Below are 24,325 nucleotides of genomic sequence, written 5' to 3' on the forward strand. Positions count from 1 at the left end.
TTGGCAAGTACATCCTTTGTTCTCCTGTATAAATAGGAGCATAAACTCTGAAAGGTCAGAAACCAGTTTCTGTACCTGTGAAGACCACCACCAGATAAATTTTCTAAAATCATTTGGGGTAGGGGATTGCCCTTAACTGTTCAGAAACTTACGAAAGGCCTACTGTGTACCAGGCACAACTGGTACAGAAGCGACTGAGTCCTTGTCTAGTATGAGCAGACACATAATCCAGTATCTTCATACTTCTCAGAAACTTGAAATAGTAAGCAAATGCATAGAATTCTATGCTTACTTTCTCCCTCTAGCTATTCTTTCAGTCAGAGTGATGCTGTGTCTTTCTGCAAAAATCACATTACGGGTCTAAAGCATATGTGTGTGAGAGAGAGATCACTATCACATATTGTTCACAGCTTGAACCTCATTTCCTCAGTCTTTACAATTTGGGAAAGACTACCTTCATCATGTATTGTTCTGAAACTAAAAAGCAAGGAAATAACATATATTAAAATAATTTAAAAATTGTAACACAAGGCAATATAAACCAAAGAAATCCTTCAGTAGGTCTGCCTGCCAGCTGTAGGCTCTCTCCATACCACGACAAATGAGTTTTAATCAGGGCAAACCAGTTTTCGACACAAGTTACCTGAAAGAGCACCATCAATGACATTTTGTAAATATCATACTTACCATGGGCAGCATCTGTGACTCAAGGAGTAGGGCACGGGCCCCATATACCGGGGGTGGTGGGTTCAAGCCTGGCCCCAGCCAAAAGTGAAAAAAAAAAAAAATATATATATATATATATATACACATATCTAACTTATCATTAAGAATTTCTTGCTGAGTATGGTGGTTCACGCCTTGAATCCTAGCACTCTGGGAGGCCAAGGTGGGTTGATTTTCTGAGCTCACAAGTTGGAGACCAGCCTGAGCCAGAGCCAGACCTCATCTCTAAAAAATAGCCAGGCATCATGGCAGGCGCCTGTAGGCCCAAATACTCAGGAGGTTGAGGCAAGAAAATTGCTTGAGCCCAAGAGTCTGAGGTTGCTGTGAGCTATGATGCCACAGCACACTACCCAGGGAGATAAAGTGAGACTCTATGTGAAAGAAAAAAAAGAACTTCTATGTGTCTCCTGATCCAACTGCATACGCCTTCTTCTCCATTCACTATTTATAAAGCTTTCCTTTTTTTTTTTCCTTATTTTCCCAGGAAGAGTAACGGGTTATGATGAGTTACTAACTCTTTTACGTTTGCAAAGTCTGACATTAAGAAAAATATTTTTTCATGTAAAATTAAGTTAGCCCCCAGGGAACCACACCCAAATCATGTTCATATTAATTCAGCATTCTGAACTTGACTTTGACATGTGACACCCACAAGGGATCAGTTGCCACTCCCCCTCAGCTGCACTCACTAATTACCCAGCATCTCTTCTCTTATAAAGATACGTACGATAAATAGATTTCTCTTAAACTATCTGCTGCAAAGAAATGGAGGATGTTGGGTGAATCACCCATGATTGATCTTCGGTGTGTTTTCTTTCTAGATAAATGTTTCTTACGTACAAAAGTACACATTATACAAGATGTCCATAAAGTTTGTGTGCAATTTAAAATAGACAACTAGTCGATTGCTAGTATTCTTTTTTTTTTTCCACCACTGCATTTTTATTACCTCCATGTTTTGAAGCAATTAATGACCCGCATAGTGCTCTGAGGGTATTTTTTACAATAAATGAAAGCATTTAAGAAAAAGGCACATGTTCCTTGACTAAGTAAGATATCTGCAAAGCCCCTGCTTGAGGCCTGTCTCCTTCCCTTTTAAGGAGCAGCCCCTATAGTGACCCATACTAGTACCCTAGAAACATTCAGCAAAGCAACTCTAATCTCCCTGATCCCCTCTCCCCACTTCCCCAGCAGCTGGGATGAAGGCAACATATTCCTCATGGGTCATTTGATCTTGAGGCTGACTCCAAGCTGACTCCAAGCTCTTCACATCCCAGATGCTCATGCCGCCCATCCATGCCAGTGGTGCAGAATTGCGAGCACTTGGCCTTGCCCCCACTGAGCACTGAGATCTGGCTGACACTGTTCTTGTACAGTGAGTCCAGGCCAGCGCCCAAGGATGCGCCACCCTCTGAGCTTGCCTTCTTGTCTAGGTTCTGGAAGCGTTCACGAGCGGTCAAGCCCCGCTGAGAGCTCTGCTTGGGCACGTCCAGCCACCCACGGATCAGCGTCCCTGCTGTGCCATCATAGGTAAAGAGCACCGGGAAGCAGTCACGGCCCGCTGCCACCAGGCTGTTTTCTGTGATGAAGTTCAGTACCAGCAGCAGCAGTGTTTCAGAGGTCTGGGTTGCAACGGCCATCTTCTTGTCTGCATCAGCCAGGCACACAGTGCTGTCATGACTGACCCAGGCCACACGGCTCCTGCTGGCTGAGAAGCAGATGCCATGCACCCAGCCACAGCTACTGCTGGATTCGAACATCAGCTCCCCAAAGGGTTATCTTGGAGCCCCATGGTGTGGGTGCCGGCCTCTCCTCCACCTCCTTGATGTAGGCTGAGAAGATCCAGCACTTGAAGTCATGGGAGCCTGCAGCCAGGAGCACGTCGTCGGGGTGCCAGTCTAAGCTTAGAACAGTGGAGCGGATGGGCTTCTTGATGTGCTTGCACACCCACCAGTCATTCTCCTGCTCAAAATAACAGATGGAGATGACACGGGAGCCACTGCCCACAGCAAATTTATTCTCGTTGGGGGCCCAGCGCACACAGCGGGCAGCCCTGTTAATCCGCAGGATGACCAGGGTAGGCTTCCATGTGCGGCCCTTCAGTGTCCACACGTAGGCATTGCGGTCTGTGCCGCAGGTCATGATGTGGACATCTTCTCATCATCTTCTCAGCCTATATCTTCTCAGGAGCCCGGTCAATGCCGGTCACCTGCCCCTTGTGCTCCTTGAGCTCATGCACCTTGGTCTACTTGGCCCCACTCTTCTCATAGATGTGCACCTCATGGTTGTTTGGGCAGATGGCAGTTTGGGTGTGGTCCTTGTTCCAGGCATGGCAGCTGATAGGCTCCACCAGGAAGCTGTGGTAGGCCATGGCCACTTGGGCTCCTGCGGGATCTTCGGCCGCGGACTCTGGACAGTCGACGCGACTAACCGGCTCTGTGCTTAATGAAGCTATTTGCTAGTATTCTTACATGAATCAGCAACCACAATGTCCTAGATCAATGGTACTAATAATATCTAAATTGGTAGTTTTAAAAATTAACTATGGTCTTTGATTTTCAGAAAGTTTGGATTCTTTATAACAGCATTTTTCAAGGATGACTGAATATTTTATATATTCCACAGGAGAATGTCATTACAAATCTTCAATTAATCACTTTTTTTACCCAAATAAAACACCTATTTAAAAAGCTGCTAGTGTGGACAGCACCTGTGGCTCAACGGAGTAGGGCGCCAGCCCCATATGCCAGAGGTGGTGGGTTCAAACCCAGCCCCAGCCAAAAACTGCAAAAATAAAAAAAAAAGTTGCTAATAGATGGCTAAGTATCCAAAATTGGTTTAATTATTTCATATTTCATACAGTATCTGGACAAGAAAGTAACTCTGCTAGCACCAACAGCTAACCCATATAAACTAATAAGCTTTCAAACTACTAAAGGACTCCATAGCTTAAATAAGTATGGCCACAGAAAATGTCACTTTTTATGGAAAAGTTTTACTTTATTTTGTTAAAAGTTTTGAGTATATTTACTTTACTCTTTCAAAGCAATGCAAGTACAATGATAAGCATTTGAGTAAAAAGTACCCTGCCATATGAACTTACTTTTTAAAATGTGAGGGCATCCTGCTCACTGAAAATAGAAACATGTGATCAATTATAAAACATAACACTTGAGAATAAACACGCACAACTGAATAGTCGTGAAAAAATAGAGAATTAATAAAAATATTCTGCTTAAAAATACTAAATTCAAATTATATGGAAATCTTATGCATAAAAATCATATGTATTTTATAATCAGAAGGACTCGTCAATGGTCATTTCTGAAAAACAAATACTAACTTTAGTTAAAAAGTTTAACTTTTCTTCAAAGTATTTTCAAAACATCATATTCAAATTGAATAAGATATTTTAACAATTCATTCCAAAAGCATGTTAGATTGTTCTTATCCTGAGAAATCTTGTGGTGCTCATAAATAAATCTGCTAACAGAAAAGAGCAAGAAAAGCCCAATCTAGGAAAGAAAATAGTTCTATTAAGTGAGAGTCCAAGTGTGATCTTAACACACTACCTTCTCTTCCTTCCCATCACTTCTTCTCATGCAGTCTTTCCAGGGTAACTTGCAGGCAACTCCCCCAGATGTACATTTTCTCTCTTGGCTGTGATGTAGCTGAAGGAAGCACTAATTTGCCCTTTCTAAGTACTAATTTGCCCTTTTCAATTCACCAGGCAGGAAGATCTAAGCCCAAATCACCCCTATCCCCAGGCTGCACTAAGGAACATTTATTTCAGCAACAAAGTAGAGTGGACTTCTCTAGTGATTATTTTGTTGTACTGTTTTGTCGCCTTAGTGTGAATTAACCATTAAAAAAACAAAAACCAGAAATACAAACTCTGTGGACAAATAATCATTTAAAAGTTGGGAAAATGAGAAATAAATAGAGCCCCAACCACTTAAAGTCTCCTCGCTTTCTGTTTATACTTAGAAGCCTACAAACAGGCTTTCCCCTCCACCGCATCAAGGAACAGTGTCGCCTGTTTGTAACAAACAGGTTGAAAGCTCTGGAAGATGGACAGGAGTTTCAAGTCCACGAGCTTATCCATTAGCCTCCTCTTTCCCATCCTCAGTCTGCACATCCCCAACACTGGAAGCTGCAGGTGCAGGTGGCTCGGGGCCACAGGCCTGCCTGCTCACAGTGGAGGCTGTGGGGGAGGCTGTGGCAGCACACAGCGGAGTCCTCTTCAACTTTATCACGCGATGTGGCGTCAGCTTCTTGTCGGAGAGCTGCACCTTTGCTGGAGACAGGTATGTTCCTCCATTCTCAGTGCTCCTGGCCCCATCGGGAGCCTGAGAACACCCAGGTGCCCCCGTCCCCACAGGAGAAGTGGCCTTTGGGAGTGCAGAGAGCTGAGCTGCCTTTCTGCAGCTGCCACCTTGAAACCGATTTGTCGCTGGCAGAGCCGCACTGGGTGGAGACACTCTGACTGAGGCTGAGTTCTTGACTTTAATTTGGGTACTTGTGGAAGGGCCCAAAAATCTGACCGGCTTAGGACCAGTCTTACAGTTTACACCTCCTTCTTCCTCTTCATTGAATGATACCAGTCGCCTAGAAATACAAAAGCGTGTCATTCTTCAGAACTTACAGGTTTAGTAACTAATGAAAATATCTGCAAAGTCTACCTTCAGGGCTAACGAAAAGACTTTTATCCAGAATTAGAGTCAAGAGGTTTGCAAGTACCTGCCTCATCTGTCATCTCTCACCAAGGTCAATAGGCAAATTAGCAAGGTGACAAATGATTGTTTTACCTTGAAAACTGTGCAAAATAATATTAATACCATTAAGTTAAAATGTGGGATGTTACACGAGAATTATATGATGTATAAACCCTGTTCCCCAAAATCCCAGTGTCACCCAGAAGATAATCAGCAACATCCCAAACTGATCTTCCCAGAACTGGAGTTACAAGAGGTATACTGGGGAACTAAAGGATTTCCCAGTCAAATCCATGTGAGAAATATGGCTGCACATTTTTTTCTCCTCTTGGTGCCTTAAAATCTGTATTATATTAAAAGTTATGAGAAGGCCCATACTAAAGACATCTCTTTAACTTTGTTAAATATGTATTTCCTGATGATTCTGTAATGAAACCTTTGACAGTCAAGTTTGCATTCTTTGGAACACATCTTAGTAACAGCTAGAATAGTCAAAGCCATGCTGCGGTTGGATGAGTTTTAAATTTGAGAAGTATTGGAAACGTCAAAGATTCCTAACCTGAGTTTACTACTCACTATAAAAAGCGTAAAGGGGGGACATTTTTAAAAGTGACCTTAAAGGGAGAGAAGACTCCAGGCACTTCAGAATTGCGGACCTTGCCCAGAATCATCCCTTCCAGGGCACAAGGAGGTAATGGGAGACTTCGGGACCACAGGAGGAGGACGAAAGCAGTGGAGAAGGAGCAAGTGTTTGCGATCGGTCTGAGGCCACCTGGCTGCAAGCAGCAGCGGTGAGAGTGGGCAGACAGGGAAGGCCTTCCCTGCAGGATTTTTTTGGAATTGGGCATTGGGTTGAGTTACCCTGGGACACCTTGGACGAGCGAGCATGACGCTGAACAGAGCCCAGAGATAGCACTGAGTTGCTGGGGCAGAGTGGAGGTTTCACTGTTCAGCTGCAGGCCATGCACAGCCATTGTGGGAAAGCTGCCTTGCAGGCTCAGCCCTCAGGGTCTTAGAGCTAGGCTGGTTCTGGGAGACCTTGAGCCAGTGAGCAAGTGACTTTGAACAACACCCAGAGGCCAGCACTGAGCCACTGGGACAGAACAGAGGTTTCACTGTTCCACTGCAGGCAGCAAGCAGCCGTTGTGGGAAAGTTGCTTTCAGGCTCGGCCCTCAGAGTCCTAGAGCAAGGCCTCTCCGACGTGCCTGACAAGTGGGCAGCCACTTCTCGAGAGACCTGAGCAACACACCCTTTCCTGAGATAGCCACTGCTTAGCCAAGGGACATGGTTTGGAAAGGTTGAGGCATGTTTACTGAGTTGAGGAGAGATCCAGACTCCCAACCCTGTGGGGTTTGAGAGCAAAGAAGTCAACAGAGGCTTCCAGTCTCCACCTCATATAGCTGTATTGTGATTAGCATCTCATATCCCAGAAGATCACCTGTTGCCCAGGGAATATTCATCAAGATAGAAATACATAGTTTTTTTTGTTTGTTTGTTTGTTTTTGTTGTTGTTGTTGCTATTAAAGTTGTTATTGTTAGTTTGTCTGTTGGTTTGTTTTTCTTTTAAAAAATTTTTTTTCTTTTTCAAAATTTTTCCCCAAGATTTTTCTTTTTCTTGTCATGCTTTTCATGGAAATATATTTTTTAATTATTGCCTTCTTTAATAATAAGAACTTCACTTTTGCTAGATTTTCTGCCCCTGATTTTTTTTTTTTTCACCCGATTTTCTCTCTTAAGGTTTTTTGTTTGGTTGGTTTGGTTTGATTTAGAGTATTTTTGTTTTTCTTCTCTATTTGGTGGAGGTGGGGTCCTGTGTCTGCTCAAGTTGGCAAAGAGCTGCAGAAGTCAAGGGATCCACCTAACCCAGCCTCCTCAGAGATTGGAATTTGTGGGTGTGGGTCAAAGTACCCTACTGTGCACCACTATTACTCCTCTCTCTCTCTTTCTGTTCCTTCCTTCTTTTTTGTCAATAGTCCCTTCTACTCACCCCCCTTCTTTTCTCTTCTCTCTCTCTCTCTTTTTTTTTTTTTATCTTTTATCCCATCTTGCTCTTCACTCATCTCCTCAGTCCTTTACCAAAAGTCCTTCAACACCTTAGCTCGGAGGCATGGTAACTTAAAGAGCAAGAGGAAGTGAAAGGAAAAAGCAGGGCAAGGAAGTAGACAAAACAAAAACACAGATAAGGAAGAAACAGCAGAAAAATCCAGGCAACATGAAAAACCAGACCAGAGCATGATCCCAAGGGTCATGAGGTAGCTACTGCAGAAGATTCCACCCATAAAGAAATGTTAGAAATAACAGACAGGGAATTTAAAATATGGATAGTAAAAACAATGAAAGAAGTTGCTGAGAAAATGGAAAATAACCAAAAGGAAATCCAAAAACAGAATCAAGTAAGAAATGAATGATATAAAGAATATAGAACTAGGATATAGCAGACCTGAAGGAATTGAAGCAATCAGTCAGGGAACTTAAAGATGCAGTAGAAGTATCAATAACAGACTAGACTATGCAGAAGAAAGAATCTCAGAGGTAGAGGACAAAACTCTTAAGCTAACTCGGGCAGTTAAAGAAATAGAAAGAATGAGAGAGAAAGCAGAACGTTCACTGACAGAATTATGGGACTTTGTGAAGCATTCAAACATATGAGTTACAGGTATCCCAGAAGGGGAAGAAGAAAGCCCCAGAGGCATGGAAGCCCTACTAGAGTATATCATAAATGAAAATTTCTCAAATATCACCAAAGATTCTGATACACTCCTTTCAGAGTCATAATGGACACCAGGTCATCTCAACTCAAATGGAGCTTCTCCAAGACACATTGTCATGAACCTCACCAAGGTCAAGGAAAAGAGAAGATTCTGCAAGTTGCCAGGAGTAAGTACCAATTGACCTACAAGGGCAAATCCATCAGGATGACTGCGGACTTCTCAAATGAAACTTTTCAAGTCAGAAGACAATGATCATCTATCTTTAATTTACTTAAAACAATTTTCAGCCCAGAATTCTATGTCCTGCTAAGCTAAGCTTTAAAGTTGACAGAGAAATCAAATCTTTTACTGATATGCAAACATTGAAGAAGTTTGCCACCACACCTAGACCAGCTCTACAGGAAATACTTAGACCTATTCTACATTTCAAATCTAACTATTTATGCACTCAACTTAAATGCTCCCAGATTCCTAAAACAGACCTTAATTAGTCTGAGCATTATGGTATCCCATAACACCATTAATAATAGTAGACTTTAAAACAATCTTCTTACAGAGGCTGACAGATCCTCTAAATAGAAATGAAACAAAGATACAACAGACTTACATGTGACCCTAAAACAACTGTGATTGACAGACACATATAGAACACTCCACTCCAATGCTAAAGAATATACATTCTCCTCATCAGCCCATGGAACATTTTCCATTATAGATCATATCCTAGGACACAAAACAAACCTCAACAGAATCCAAAGAATTAAAATTTTACCTTATATCTTCTCAGACCACAAGGCAATAAAGGTGGAACTCAACTCCAACAAAAACGTTCAACTTCATACAAAGGCACAGAAATTACACAACCTTAGCCTGAATGATAGTTGAGTTCAGGAAGAGATAAAACAGGAAATCATTAACTTCCTTGAGCATAACAACAATGAAGACACAAGGTACCAAAACCTGTGGGATATTGCAAAAGCAGTCCTGAGAGGAAAATTTATCGCTTTAGATGCCTATATCCAAAAAACAGAAAGAGAGCACATCAACAAATTCATAAACCATCTAATAGAATTGGAAAAAGAAGAACAATCTAAGCTTAAACCCAGCAGAAGAAAAAAAATCCAAAATTAAATCAGAGATTAATGAAATTGAAAACTAAAGAATCATTCAGAAAATTAACAAAACAAGGAATTGTTTTTTTGAAAAAATAAATAGATAAACCTTTGATCAAACTAACCAGAAACAGAAAAGTAAAATCTTTAGTAACCTCAATCAGAAATGATAAAGGGGAAATAACAGCAGATGCCACAGAGATACAAGAGATTATCTCTGAATACTACCAGAAACTCTATGCCCAGAAATTTGACAATGTGAGGGAAATGAATCAATACTTGGAATCACACCCTTTCCCTAGACTTAGCCAGGAGAAACTAGATTTCCTGAACAGACCAATTTCAAGCACTGAGATCAAAAAAACAATAAAAAAATCTTCCAACAGGTGGCACCTGTAGTTCAAGTGGCTAAAGCATCAGCTACATACACCAGAGCTGGTGGGTTCAAATCCAGCAAGGGCCTGCCAAACAATAACAATTACAACCAAAAATAGCCAGGCGTTGTGGTGGGCACTTATAGTCCCAGGTACTTGGGAGGCTTAAGCCCAGGAGTTTGAGGTTCCTGTGATCTGTGATGCCACAGTACTCTACCAGGGCAATAGCTTGAGGCTCTGTCTAAAAAACAAAAATCTCCCAACAAAAAAATGCCCTGGTCCAGATGGCTTCACACCAGAATTCTATCAAACCATCAAAGAAGAACTTATTCCCATACTGCAGAAATTATTCCAAAAAATTAAGGAGGAAGGAATCTTCCCCAACATGTTCTTCAAAGCAAACATCACCCTGATACCAAAACCAGGAAAAGATCCAACCAAAAAGAAGAACTTCAGACCAATTTCACTAATGAATACACATGCAAAAATTCTCAATAAAATCCTAGCCAATAGACTACAGCTTCTCATCAAAAATTCATACATAATGATGAAGTAGGTTTCATCCCAGGGATACAAGGCTGGTTTTAAATACCCAAGTCCATAAACATTATTCACCATATCAACAGAAGCAAAAACAAAGACCATATGATCCTCTCAATAGATATAGAAAAAGCATTTGATAAAATCCAGCATCATTTTCTAATTAGAACACTAAAGAATATAGGCATAGGTGGCACATTTCTTAAACTCATCAAAGCCATCTTGACAAACCCACAGCTAATATTTTACTGAATGGAATAAAACTGAAAGCTTTTCCACTTAGAATTGGAAACAGACAAGGTTGTCTTCTATCGCCACTACTATTCAACATAGTGCTGGAAGTTCTGGCTAATACAATCAGGTAAGAGAAGGAAATAAAGGGCATCAAGATGGAGCAGAGGTCAAACTCTTTCTCTTTGCTGACGATATGATCTTATACTTAGAGAACCCCCAAAACTCAGCCATAAGACTCCTGGAAGTGATCAACATTGACAGTAATGTCTCAGGATATAAAATCAATGTCCAAAGTCAATAGCCTTTGTATACGCCAGTAACAGCCAAGATGAGAAACTAATTAAGGACACAATCCCTTTCACAGTAGCTTCAAAGAAAATGAAATATCTAGGACTATACCTAACAAAAGAGGTGAAGGACCTCTATAAAGGAAATTATGAAACCCTAAGAAAAGAAATAGCAGAAGATATTAACAAATAGAAGAACATACCATGCAAATGGTTGAGAACAATCAACATTGTTAAAATGTCTATACTTCCCAAAGCAATCTACAGATTCAATGCCATCCCTATTAAAATATCAACATCATACTTTCAAGACTTGGAAAAAATAGTTCTTTGTTTTGTATGGAACCAGAAAAAAACCCGTATAGCTAAGGCAATTCTTAGTAATAAAAACACAGTCAGAGGCATCAGCCTACCAAATCTTAGCCTGTACTACAAGGCCATAGTGGTCAAAACAGCATGGTACTAGCACAAAAATAGAGACATAGACATCTGGAACCGAATAGAAAACCAGGAGATGAAACAAACATCTTACAGCCACCTAATTTTTGATAAATCAAACAAGAACATACACTGGGGGAAAGACTCCCTATTCAATAAATGGTGCTGGGAGAACTGAATATCCACATGTAAAAGAATGAAACTGGACCCACACCTTTCTCCACTCACTGAAATTGATTCAAGATGGATAAAAGTCCTCAAGTTAAGGCATGAAATGGTAAAAATCCTTAAAGAAAGCATGAGAAAAACACTTAAAGATATCAGCCTGGGGAAGACTTTATGAAGAAGACTTCCATAGTAATTGCAACAACAACAAAAATAAACAAATGGGACTTAATTAAACTGAAAAGCTTCTGTACCTCTAAGGAGACAACAACCAAAGCAAATAGACAACCTGCACAATGGGAAAGGATATTTGCATATTTTGAATCAGACAAAAGCTTGATAACTAGGATCTATAGAGAACTCAAATTAAGCAACATAAAAAGAGCCAACAATCCCTTATATCAATGGGCAAGAGAGAATAACAGAACCTTCTCTAAAGAAGACAGACGAATGGATAACAAACATATGAAAAAATGCTCATCATCCCTAATTATTAGAAAAATGCAAATCAAAATCACCCTGGGATATCATCTAACCCCAGTGAGAATGGCCCACATCACAAAATCTCAAAACTGCAGATGCTGGCATGGATGTGGAGAGAGGGGAACACTTTTACACTGCTGGTGGGACTGCCAACTAATACAACCTTTTCGGAAGGAAGTATGGAGAACCCTTGAAGAACTCAAGCTAGACCTCCCTTTTGATCCTGCAATCCCATTACTGGGCATCTACCCAGAAGAAAAAAAAAACCCTTTTATTATAAAGACACTTGCACTAGACTATTTATTGCAGCTCAATTTACAATCACCAAAAGGTAGAAACAGCCTAAATGCCCACCAACCCAGGAATGAATTAACAAGCTGTGGTATATGCATGTATACCATAGAATACTATTCAGGCATCAAAAAAGATGGAGACTTTACATCTTTTGTATTAACCTGGATGGAAGTGGAAGACATTATTCTTAGTAAAGCATCACAAGAATGGAGAAGAAAGAATACTGTGTACTCAACTCTTATATGAGGACAATTAATGACCTAGTTAGGGAATGGGGAAAGGGGAGAGTAGAGGGAAGGTGGGAGGGGGTGGGGGGGTCACAATGTGTGACACACTTTTTGGGAGTGGGACACAATTATAAGAGGGACTTTACCTAACAAATGCAATCAACGTAACCTGGTTCTTTGTACCCTCAATGAATCTCCAACAATATAAAAAAAAAAAAAATGACCTTAAAATGTCAAAACATTGTCTGCTCTTTCCACTGCTTTGACCAGGTTCACTTCCTGAGGCCCATCCCCTCGAAAATCAAGGGTGACAGTGATCCCCCAAGTTAATTCGCTCAAAAGGAATTGTTAGAAGCAATTATAACATAGTGAACCCATTCTTAGAAATGGGATCATAGGCTGGGCACAGTTGCTCATGTCTCTAATCCCAGCACTCTGAGAGGCTGAGGCAGGTGGATTGCTTGAGCTCAGGAATTCGAGACCAGCCTGAGCAAGAGTAAGACCCAGTCTCTACTAAAAATAGAAAAAACTAGTGACACATGTTGTAGTACCAGTTACTCAGGAGGCTCAGGCAAGAGGATCTCTTGAGACTAAGAGTTTGAGGTTGCTATGAGCTATGATGATGCCAGGGCACTCTATCCAAGGTGATGGAGTGAGACTCTGTCTCAAAAAAAAAAAAAAAAAAAAAGATAAAGAAATGTGATCAGAATGACATCATTATTTGAAAATTTCCATATGCAGCAAAAAACGCAAATATGGTATATTCAACCCTAAAACTCTAATGAATATTTTCTCTGGTGAGTCAGATGGCTCCTCTGGACCTCACAAGTGCTTCTCAGCCATCAACATCATTATCCTGTCCATATATCAAAAGTAATGCTTCCTAAAATCCCCAAGGAGAAGGAACTAACATGGAGGAGAGTCTCCACAAGCCATCCGCCTGTTCTGTGTTTACATCTTCTACTAGAATTTACACTGAAGAGTCTCAACATTGGCACTATTACCATGCTGGTCACATGATTCTGTGTTGTGGGGGCTGCCCTGTGTGTTCCAAGATGTTGGGTAGCATCTCTGGCCTGTACCCAGTAGATGCCAGTAGCTTCCCCCACCCCCTGCCCTCCTACAGTGGACAACTAAAAATGTCTCCAAACATTGTCAAATATCCACTTGGAGGCAAAATCACCCCCAGCTGAGAACCACTGCTCTTGACTCAAATAATATTTACTAACTATAGGTTCAAAAGCCAAAATAAATAATGGCAATAAAACTATGCCCTTTAAGAAATAGGATCTATTTTGACAAGGGATGATTAACTACTAAAAACTGAATAAAACTCTCTACGTGTCTGTGAAAGACAGAGAGCAAAAGCAAGAAAGTAGTCTGAGCTGAGCACGGTAGCTCACACCTGTAACCCCAGCACTTGGGAGGCTGAGGTGGGTGGATTGCCTCAGCTCACAGGTGGGAGACCAGCCTGAGCAAGAGCAAGACCCTGTCTCTAAAAAAGAGATGGGCACGATCAGTGCTGGTAGCTCAGTGGGTAGGGTGCCAGCCACATACACCAAGGCTGGCAGGTTCGAACCTGGCTTGGGCCTGCTAAACAACAATGACAACTGCAACAACAACAACAAAAGAACAGCTGGGCATTGTGGTGGGCGCCTGTCGTCCCAGCTACTTGGGAGGCTGAGGCAAGAAAATCACTTAAGCCCAAAGAGTTTGATGTTGCTGTAAGCTGTGACGCCACAGCACTCTACCAAGGGTGACATAGTGAAACTCTGTCTCAAAAATAAATAAATAAATAAAAATAAAAATAGCCGGGTATTGTGGTGGGTGCCTGTAGTCCCAGCTACTTGGGAGGCTGAGGTAAGAGAATCATTTAAGCCCAAGAGTTTGAGGTTGTTGTAGGCTGCGACACCACAGCACCCTAAGGAGGGCAACCAAGTGAGACTCTGTCTCAAAAAAAAAAAAGAGGCTCGGCACCTGTGGCTCAAGCGGCTAAGGCGCCAGCCACATACACCTGAGCTGGTGAGTTCAAATCCAGCCCAGGCCCGCCAATCAACAATGACAGCTGAAACCAAAAAACAGCCAGGTGTTGTGGCAGGCGCCTGTAGTCCCAGCTACTTGGGAGGTAGAGGCAGGAGAATTGCTTGAGCCCAGGAGTTCGAGGTTGCTATGAGCTATTTTGGCACAGCACTCTACCCAGGGCAACAGTTTGAGGCTCTGTCTCAAAAAAAAAAAAAGAAAAAAAAAAGAGGGCAGCGCCTGTGGCTCAAGAGCAGGGCCCCGGCCCCATATGCTGGAGGTGGCAGGTTCAAACCCAGCCCTGTACAAAAACTGCAACGAAAAGAAAAGAAAAGAAAGAAGAAAGTAGTCTGAAATTCCACAGGGGCAATAAATCAAATTTTAGAGCAGGTGATGAATAAAATCAAGATACCAAAAAGAAATATGATTTTTTAAAATATTTTAAACTTTAATTAGTTCATTTATTTATTTTTAAAGATGGGGTCTCTGTCACCCAGGCTGGAGCACAGTGGACAATCATAGCTCATTGCAGCCTCAAGTCCTAAGCTCAAGTGATCCTCCCCACAGTCAGCTTTTTTTCATTTTTTAGAGACAGAGTTTTGCTCTGGTGCCCAAGCTGGTCTCAAACTCCTGGACTCAAGTGATCTTCTTGCCTTAGCCCTGAGTTGCTAGGGTCATAGGCATGAGCTACCACAGTCAGCAGAAATATGATTTTGTGTATTTAAAACACCCGAAAGTAAAAGACACAGACATGGAGGTGTCTAATGCTAATAATTCCATGGAACACAGACACAAAAAACTGTTCAATAAAAATGTTATTTGTGGCAACAGAAAAGAGAAAGGAATTCAGAGTAAGTCATAAAAAATTTCAAGTATTAAGACTAAATAGATTTTTTTTGACTATTGCCAATGAAGCCTGAGAGTTCATTTTTGTGGGGTAAAATACTTACCACAGCATTCTCACTGTGTCCACTAGGAGTTTTAAAATCACCTTCCCAATAAGAACATGCCACACATGCCATTGTAGAGAATTATTCCCACTTTTCACATAGTTTTGATAACTTTCAAGATCAAAAGATCTTGTACTTATCAAGATCTATATTTTCAGATCTATATTTTATCAAGATCTATATTTTACCGTGACTCACACCTGTAATCCTCGCACTCTGGGAAGCCCAGGTGGGTGGATTGCTTGAGCTCAGGAGTTCAAGACCAGCCCAAGCAAAAGCTAGATCCTGTCTCTACTAAAAATGGAAAAACTGAGGCAAAATGATCTCTTGAGCCCAAGATTTGGAGGATGCTGTGAGCTATGACAGACACCATGGCACTCTACCCTAGGCGACAGCTTGAGACTGTGTCTCAAAAAAAAAAAAGAAAAATAAGGATACAAGTGCACTTTCCTTTGCTGTTGGTGGTATTTGTCGCTACTAAAAATAGAAAAATTAGCTGGGCACAGTGGCTCATGCCTATAATACCAGCTACTTGGGAGGCTGAGGCAAGAGTATCACTTGAGGCCAAGAGTTTGAGGTTGCTGGGAGCTATGATGCCATGGCACTCTACCCAGGACAACAGAGTAAGACTCGGTTTCAAAAAAAAAAAATCTGTATTTTCATAGTCAGGCAGGATGTTTACCTAGATGACTAATAACACAGTGAACTCACATTATTAGATATAGGATCATAGGCTCGGCGCCCATAGCTCAGTGGTTAGGGCGCTGGTCACATACACCTGGGCTGGTGTGCTGGAACCCAGCCCAGGCCTGCTAAACAACAATGACAAATGCAAAAGCAACAACAACAACAAATAGCCAGGCGTTGTGGCAGGCACCTGTAGTCCCAGCTACTTGGGAGGCTGAGGCAAGAGAATCACTTAAGCCTAAGAGTTTGAGGTTGCTGTAAGCTGTGATGCCACGGCACTCTACCAAGGGCAACATAGTGAGACTCTGTCTCAAAAAAAAAATAGGATCATAATGGCATGGTTATTTGAAAATTATCATATGCAGCAAGGAATGCTTAGTTAAGGTCATGAACTATCATTCATTTTCCCTTCATAAAGGCAGTAAAAATATGGGCCACAGATTAAAAAACAAAACAAATAACAGAACACAGATGACCTCTTTCGAATGGGAGCCATGTGACGCAGGCTTCCAAGTAAAGGCCGCTCTTCCAGAGTCCAGCATTCTATCAGCTCATGAGGCACCCGCCAGTAGCTGACACCTGCAAGATGAAAAGACATGTTTAGGAACCCACTGTGAAAAGTTAAGCAACACTGTTGCAAGACCAGCAGAAAAACAGCAAAGATTAAAACAAAACAAAACAAAAGACTGGCTAGAAAGAGTGTGAGGTTCATGCCTCCCATGTGAGGAGGGAGGTGTGCACATGAGACTGTCTGGGTCTCAGACTACACCTCTCACTCATGAATCATGTGACCTTGGGAAAGATATTTTTCTGGGCCTAAATTTTCCTATCTGTGAAATCATGACAATAATAGCATGTACTTCACGGGATTGTGGTGATGATTAATAAATCAAATAAATAAATGCAAAGCACTTAGAAGAGGGTCTGGCACAGACTAAGCACTCCAAAAATGTTAGGTGCCTTTACGATCAGCGCTGGTGCTGGCAGTAATATCAGTACTGTACAGTGGGGGTTGTAACACTCACCCTGTCTACTTCACTGGGTTGCCGTGACCATCACATCAGGGAAATTTTGTGAACCACTCTATAAACAGCAACCACTATGCAAATATGGAAGCACTTTTCCAAATTAGAATAATCTGAGATAATACGTTAGGCTAATCTCAGTCAAATTCATTTTAATTTTTAAATCTGATATTTCTGACTGAAAGCTGAAAAATATATTCTTCTAAACCTCAAAACATTATTCTAAGTGAAAAAAGGCAAACATAAAAGGTCACGCATTGTTTTATTCCGTTTATGTGAAGGATCCAGAGAATGTAAATCCGTTAAAGCAGAGAGCAGACTGGTGATCACCAGGAGAGAGGGGAGTAGAAAGGAACTGCTGCACGGGGATGGGCGTTCCTTCTGGGGTGATGAGAATGTCTGGGAGCTAGGCAGAGGCAATCGTTGCACAACTTTGTGAATATGGTAAATGCCACTAAAATGCATACTTTAGTGCATAAATAAAGTATAAAGTAAATACATACTTTAACTAGATTTAAACCAGTTAAATCTGTTATGTGAATTTCACCTGATTTTTTTTAAATCCATAAATACCATATATAGACACTTGAAAAAAAAGGTCAAAGATTATGTTTAATAGAAATTACTTGGTATTTTAAAAAAGAATAATCTGGGTGGCACCTGTGGCTCAAAGAAGTAGGGCGCCAGCCCCATATACCAGAGGTGGTGGGTTCAAATCCAGCCCCGGCCAAAAACTGAAAAATAAATAAATAAATAAATAAAATAAAATGTAAAAAAAAGAATAATCATCTAAGTCCCAAGAATGGATTTGGTCACCAGACCCCTGCAATCCAGTTGCCAGAGACCTTTTAAACTCTTCCATCTGAGACAGGTGCTGACTGAAACAATTGATTTGGACCTTTTGAACTGAGCCAATCGCCCGAGGACTATTCAAGTGGTGCCCTGGGTGTGTGGTTATAGGAAGGTTTGATTTTCCTTTTTCAATTGTTACCTGTGGGGGGCAGGGTGACTTAATTGCTGGTATTTGTCCACAGCTGAGACTTCAACCCAGAGTAACTGTTTCACTAGGGTCTGACAGAGACCAGCTGAAAACAACACAGAACCACTTAGCCCACCACACCAAACAGGTCCCCAGTTTCTCAGGCCATAGCACTGTACAAGTCCTCGACAAAGCTCCAGGGGAAAAATCGAATGGTGTAAAATAATCATGGGGCGGAATCAGCACAAAAACTCTGGTAACATGAATAACCAGAATAGATCAACACCCGCCCCCCCGCCAAGAAAAGATATGGCAGATGTAACTGAAGATCCCATTCATAAACAGCTGGCCAAGATGTCAGAAATCGAATTCAGAATTTGGATTGCAAACAAGATTAATAGAATGGAGAACAATTTGGAATTAGAAATTCAAGGAGCAATTCAAATGTCGGAATTAGAAATTTGAGGAGAAATTCAAAAGTTGTCTCAAGAATTTAACGAATTTAAAGACAAAACCACCAAAGATTTTGACACACTGAAGCAAGAATTTGCAGCCCTCAAAGATCTGAAAAATACAGTAAAATCCCACAGTAACAGAGTGGAGCAAGCAGAAGAAAGAATTTCTGACATTGAAGACAAAGCTGTTGAACGCTCCCAACTCTCAAAGAAGAAGAGAAATGGAGAGCAAAAACAGATCATTCTCTCAGAGACCTCTGGGATAATTCTCAGAAGGCTAATATCCACCTCACTGGAATCCCTGAAAGCGATGAAGTGGCCTCGGAAGGCACAGAGGCCCTTCTCCATGAAATTATGGAAGAGAATTTTCCAGACATGCCAAGAGATTCTGAAATTCAGATAGCAGACAGTTTCAGAACCCCAGCACGACTCAATCCAAATAAGACATCCCCCAGGCATATCATAATTAACTTCACTAAAGTGAATATGAAGGAGAAAATTCTCAAAGCAGCCAGACATAAGAAATCCATTACCTACAAAGGGAAGAATATTAGAATGTCTGCAGATCTCTCTGCTGAGACTTTTCAAGCCAGAAGAGGGTGGTTATCGACATTTAATCTCTTACAGCAAAATAACTTTCAACCCCAGATCCTGTATCCAAGTAAACTGAGTTTCATTTGTGATGGAGAAATTAAATATTTTAATGACATTCATATGTTGAAGAAATTTGCCATAACCAAACCAGCTCTTCAGGATATTCTCAGACCTATCCTCCATAATGACCAACCCAATCCTCTACCACAAAAGTAAACTCACTCAGAAACTTTTGATCAAACTCCAACTTCCACAGTGGTGAAAGGATTAAAAATGTCCACTGGACTTTTGAAAAACTTGACACCCATAATTGTACCAGACTTATCAATATTCTCCATTAATGAAAACGATTTAAACTGTCCTCTAAAGAGGCACAGGTTAGCTGACTGGATACAAAAACTCAGGCCAGATATTTGCTGCATACAAGAGTCACATTTTACCTTAAAAGATAAATATAGACTCAGGGTGAAAGGACGGTCGTGCATATTTCAGGCAAATAGTAGCCAGAAAAAAGCAGGTGTTGCAATTCTATTTGCAGACACAATTGGCTTTAAACCAACAAAAGGAAGGAAGGATAAGAATGGTCACTTCATATTTGTTAAGGGTAATACTCAATATGATGAGATTTCAATGATTAACATTTATGCACCCAACAGAATGCACCTCAATTTATAAGAGAAGCTCTAACAGACATGAGCAACTTGATTTCCTCCAGCTCCATAACAGTCGGAGATTTCAACACTCCTTTGGCAGTGTTGGATAGATCCTACAAGAAGAAGCTGACCAAAGAAATTTTAGATTTAAACCTAAGCATCCAACATTTGGATTTAGCAGACATCTACAGAACATTTCATCCCAACAAAACTGAATACACATACTTCTCATCAGCCCACAGAACATACTCCAAAATTGATCACATCTTAGGTCACAAGTCTAACCTCAGTAAATTTAAAGGAATAGAAATTATTCCTTGCATCTTCTTGGACCACCATGGAATAAAAGTTGAACTCAGTAACAACAGGAATCTGCATACTCATACAAAAACATGCAAGTTAAATAACCTTATGCAGAATAATAGCTGGGTAAGAGATGAGATTAAAAAGGAAATTGCCAAATTTTTGGAACAAAATGACAATGAAGACACGAATTATCAAAACTTCTGGGATACCGCAAAGGCATTCCTAAGAGGGAAATTTATAGCACTGCAAGCCTTCTTCAAGAGAACAGAAAGAGAGGAAGTTAACAACTTAATGGGACATCTCAATCAACTGGAAAAGGAAGAACATTCCAACCCCAAACCCAGTAGAAGAAAAGAAATAACCAAAATTAGGGCAGAATTAAATGAAATTGAAAACAAAAGAATTATACAATAGATCAATAAATCAAAAAGTTGGTTATTTTGAAAAGGTCTATAAAATAAACCTTTGGCTAACATAACCAGGAAAAAAAAAAAGAATAAAATCTCTAATATCATCAATCAGAAATGACAAAGACGAAATAACAACAGACTCCTCAGAAATTCAAAAAATCCTTAATGAATATTACAAGAAACTTTATTCTCAGAAATATGAAAATCTGAAGGAAATTGACCAATACGTGGAAGCACGACACCTTCCAAGACTTTAACCAGAATCAAGTGGAAATGTTGAACAGACCCATATCAAGTTCTGAAATAGCATCAACCATACAAAATCTCCCTAAAAAGAAAAGCCCAGGACCACATGGCTTCACGTCAGAATTCTACCAAACCTTTAAAGAGGAACTAGTACCTATATTACTCAACCTGTTCCAAAATGCAGAAAAAGAAGGAAGACTACCCAACACATTCTATGAAGCAAACATCACCCTGATCCCCAAACCAGGAAAAGACCGAACAAGAAAAGAAAATGATAGACGGATATCACTAATGAATATAGATGCAAAAATATTCAACAAGATCCTAACAAATAGAATCCAGCAACACATCAAACAAATTATACATCATGACCAAGTTGATTTTATACCAGGGTCTCAAGGCTGGTTCAATATATATAAATCTATAATTCAGCACATAAACAAATTAAAAAACAAAGACCATATGATTCTCACAATCGATGCAGAAAAAGCTTTTGGTAATATCCAGCATCCCTTCATGATCAGAACACTTAAGAAAATTGGTATAGAAGGGACATTTCTTAAACTGATAGAGGCCATCTATAGCAAACCCACAGCCAATATCATATTGAATGGAGTTAAATTGAAATCACTTCCACTCAGATTAGGAACCAGACAAGGCTGCCCATTGTCTCCACTTCTCTTTAACACTGTAATACAAGTTTTAGCCATTGCAATTAGGGAAGAAAAGGCAATGAAGGGTATCCATATAGGGTCAGAAGAGATCAAACTTTCGTGCTTTGCAGAGGATATGATTATATATCTGAAAACATCAGGGCTTCTACTACAAAATTCTTAAAAGTGATCAAGGAATACAGCAGCGTCTCAGGTTACAAAATCAACATTCATAAATCAGTAGCCTTTATATATACCAAAAATAGTCACGCTGAAAAAACAGTTAAGGACTCTATTCCATTCACGGTAGTGCCAAAGAAGATGAAATATTTGGGAGATTATCTAACAAAGGACGTGAAAAGATCTCTATAAAGAGAACTATGAAACTCTAAGAAAAGAAATAGCTGAAAATGTTACCAAATGGAAAAACATACCATGCTCTTGGCTGGGAAGAATTAACATTGTTAAAATGTCCATATTACCCAAAGCAATATACAATTTTAATGGAATCCCTATTAAATCTCCACTGTCATACTTTACAGATCTTGAAAAAATAATACTTCGTTTTATATGGAATCAGAAAAAACCTCGAATAGCCAAGACATTACTCAGAAATAAAAACAAAGCAGGAGGAATCACGCTACCGGAACTCAGACTATACTATAAATCGATAGTGATCAAAACAGCATGGTACTGGCACAAAAACAGAGAAGTAGATGTCTGGAACAGAATAGACAACCAAGAGATGAACCCAGCTACTTACCACTACTTGATCTTTAACAAGCCAATTAAAAACATTCCATGGGGAAAAGATTCCCATTTTAACAAATGGTGCTGCGTGAACTGGCTGGCAACCTGTAGAAGACTGAAACTGCACCCACACCTTTCACCATTAACTAAGATAGACAATGACTGGATTAAAGATTTAAAGTTAAGACATGAAACTATAAAAATACTAGAAGGGAGTGCTGGGAAAAACTCTTGAAGAAATCAGTCTGGGCGATATTTTATAAAGGAGAACCCCTGGGCAATTGAAGCAGCTTCAAAAATACACTACTGGGACCTGATCAAACTAAAAAGCTTCTGCACAGCCAAGAACACAGTAAGTAAAGCAAGCAGACAGCCCTCAGAATGGGAGAAGATATTTGCAGGTTATGTCTCCAACAAAGGTTTAATAACCAGAATCCACAGAGAACTCAAATGTATTAGCAAGAAAAAAACAAGTGATCCCATCGCAGGCTGGGCAAGGGACTTGAAGAGAAACTTCTCTGAAGAAGACAGGTGCACAGCCTACGACATATAAAAAAATGTTCATCATCCTTAATCATCAGAGAAATGCAAATCAAAACTACTTTGAGATATCATCTAACTCCAGTAAGATTAGACCTTATCACAAAATCCCAAGACCAGAGATGTTGGCGTGGATGTGGAGAAAAGGGAACACTTCTACATTGCTGGTGGGGATGCAAATTAATACATTCCTTTTGGAAAGAGGTTTGGAGAACACTCGGAGATCTAAAAATAGATCTGCCATTCAATCCTATAACTCCTCTACTAGGCATATACCCAAAAGACCAAAAATCACATTATAACAAAGATATTTGTACCAGAATGTTTATTGCAGCCCAATTCATAATTGCTAAGCCATGGAAAAAGCCCAAGTGCCCATCAATCCACGAATGGATTAATAAATTGTGGTATATGTACACCATGGAATATTATGCAGCCTTAAAGAAAGATGGAGACTTTACCTCTTTCATGTTTACATGGATGGAGCTGGAACATATTCTTCTTAGTAAAGTGTCTCAAGAATGGAAGAAAAAGTATCCAATGTACTCAGCCCTACTATAAGACTAATTTATGGCTTTCACAGGAAAGCTATAACCCAGTTATAACCTAAGAATAGGGAGAAGAGGGAGAGGGAAGAGAGGGAAGAGGAAGGACGGGCGGAGGGAGGGTGATTGGTGGGATTACACCTGCGGTGCATCTTACAAGGGTATATATGAAACTTAGTAAATGTAGAATATAAATGTCTTAACACAATAACTAAGAAAATGCCAGGAAGGCTATGTTAACCAGTGTGATGAAAATGTGTCGAACAGTCTATAAAACCAGTGTATGGTGCCATGATCACATTAATGTACACAGCTATGATTTAATAAAAAAAAAAAAAAAAAAAAAAAAACCCTGACCCTGGCCAAAATCTGCAAAAAAAAAAAAAAATTCATCCATGTTGATGTGTGTGACAGTGACCATTTCCTTCATTGTTGAGTAGTATTCCACTGCATGGTACACTGCAATTGGTTTAAATAACTTTCTTTTTTATTCCTGCCTATAAAGTAACTCACCCTTAATGTAAAAAAAAAAAAAAAAAACCTGGAAAATACAGAAAAGTATATATAAGAAAATCAAAATCACTCCTAATCCAAAGATCAGGAATCATGGCTCAGGAAACAGATTGATACATTTCATTTTTTCTATTCACAAAATTTTACATTTAATTTTGTTTCCTGCTTTTTATCATTTTTAATGTTTCACTTTTCAGTTATATAGAATAAAAAGAAATTATAAATTGTAAAAAGAAATATCCTACAGAAATACACTTGGAAAATTGATATACTTGGTTGTGATCAACTGTTTTCTCATTGTTATTTTATTTGAATTTTTTTATTTTTAGACAGAATCTCACTCTGACACCCTGACTAGAGTATCATGGCATTATAGCTCACAGCAGCCTCAAGTTCTTGGGCTCAAGTGATCCTCTTGCCTCACTTTTCTATTTTTAGTAGAAACAGGTCCTGCTATTGCTCAGCCTGGTCTTGAACTCCTGAGCTCAAGTGATGCACCGGGCTCAGCTTTCCAGAGTACTAGGATTACAGGCATGAGCTACCACGCCAAGCCTCTTACTGTTATTTTAATCTACGTAGCCATAGTAAACTGGAACCATGAAATTATTGCTAAATCTCATCATATTACTCTTTAAGTCAGATTATCTCATATCCATGAAATAAAAGTAGTCAGCAATAAGGCTTCATCAGTAA

At 40.1% G+C, this 24,325-nt stretch overlaps 1 protein-coding gene and 1 pseudogene across 8 annotated transcripts in view; both read right to left on the reverse strand.

The window, feature by feature from the left end:
- Positions 1 to 1,659: 1,659 nt before the first annotated feature.
- LOC128589607 (actin-related protein 2/3 complex subunit 1B-like) lies at positions 1,660 to 3,589 on the reverse strand (annotated as a pseudogene).
- A 112-nt stretch (positions 3,590 to 3,701) lies between these two features.
- Positions 3,702 to 24,325, reverse strand: part of KCTD18 (potassium channel tetramerization domain containing 18) — a 41,743-nt gene continuing 21,119 nt past the window's right edge. For all 8 annotated transcript variants that reach the window (XM_053596290.1, XM_053596289.1, XM_053596288.1 and 5 more), the window contains 2 exons: positions 16,440 to 16,542; positions 3,702 to 5,334 (listed from right to left, as the gene is read on the reverse strand). In XM_053596290.1, coding sequence (XP_053452265.1) covers positions 4,824 to 5,334; positions 16,440 to 16,542 — 614 coding nt within the window. In that variant the 3' untranslated portion in view covers positions 3,702 to 4,823. The remainder of the gene's footprint in view (positions 5,335 to 16,439; positions 16,543 to 24,325) is intronic.

Source organism: Nycticebus coucang, chromosome 7, assembly GCF_027406575.1.
Source record: "Nycticebus coucang isolate mNycCou1 chromosome 7, mNycCou1.pri, whole genome shotgun sequence".
Lineage (NCBI taxonomy): Eukaryota > Metazoa > Chordata > Mammalia > Primates > Lorisidae > Nycticebus > Nycticebus coucang.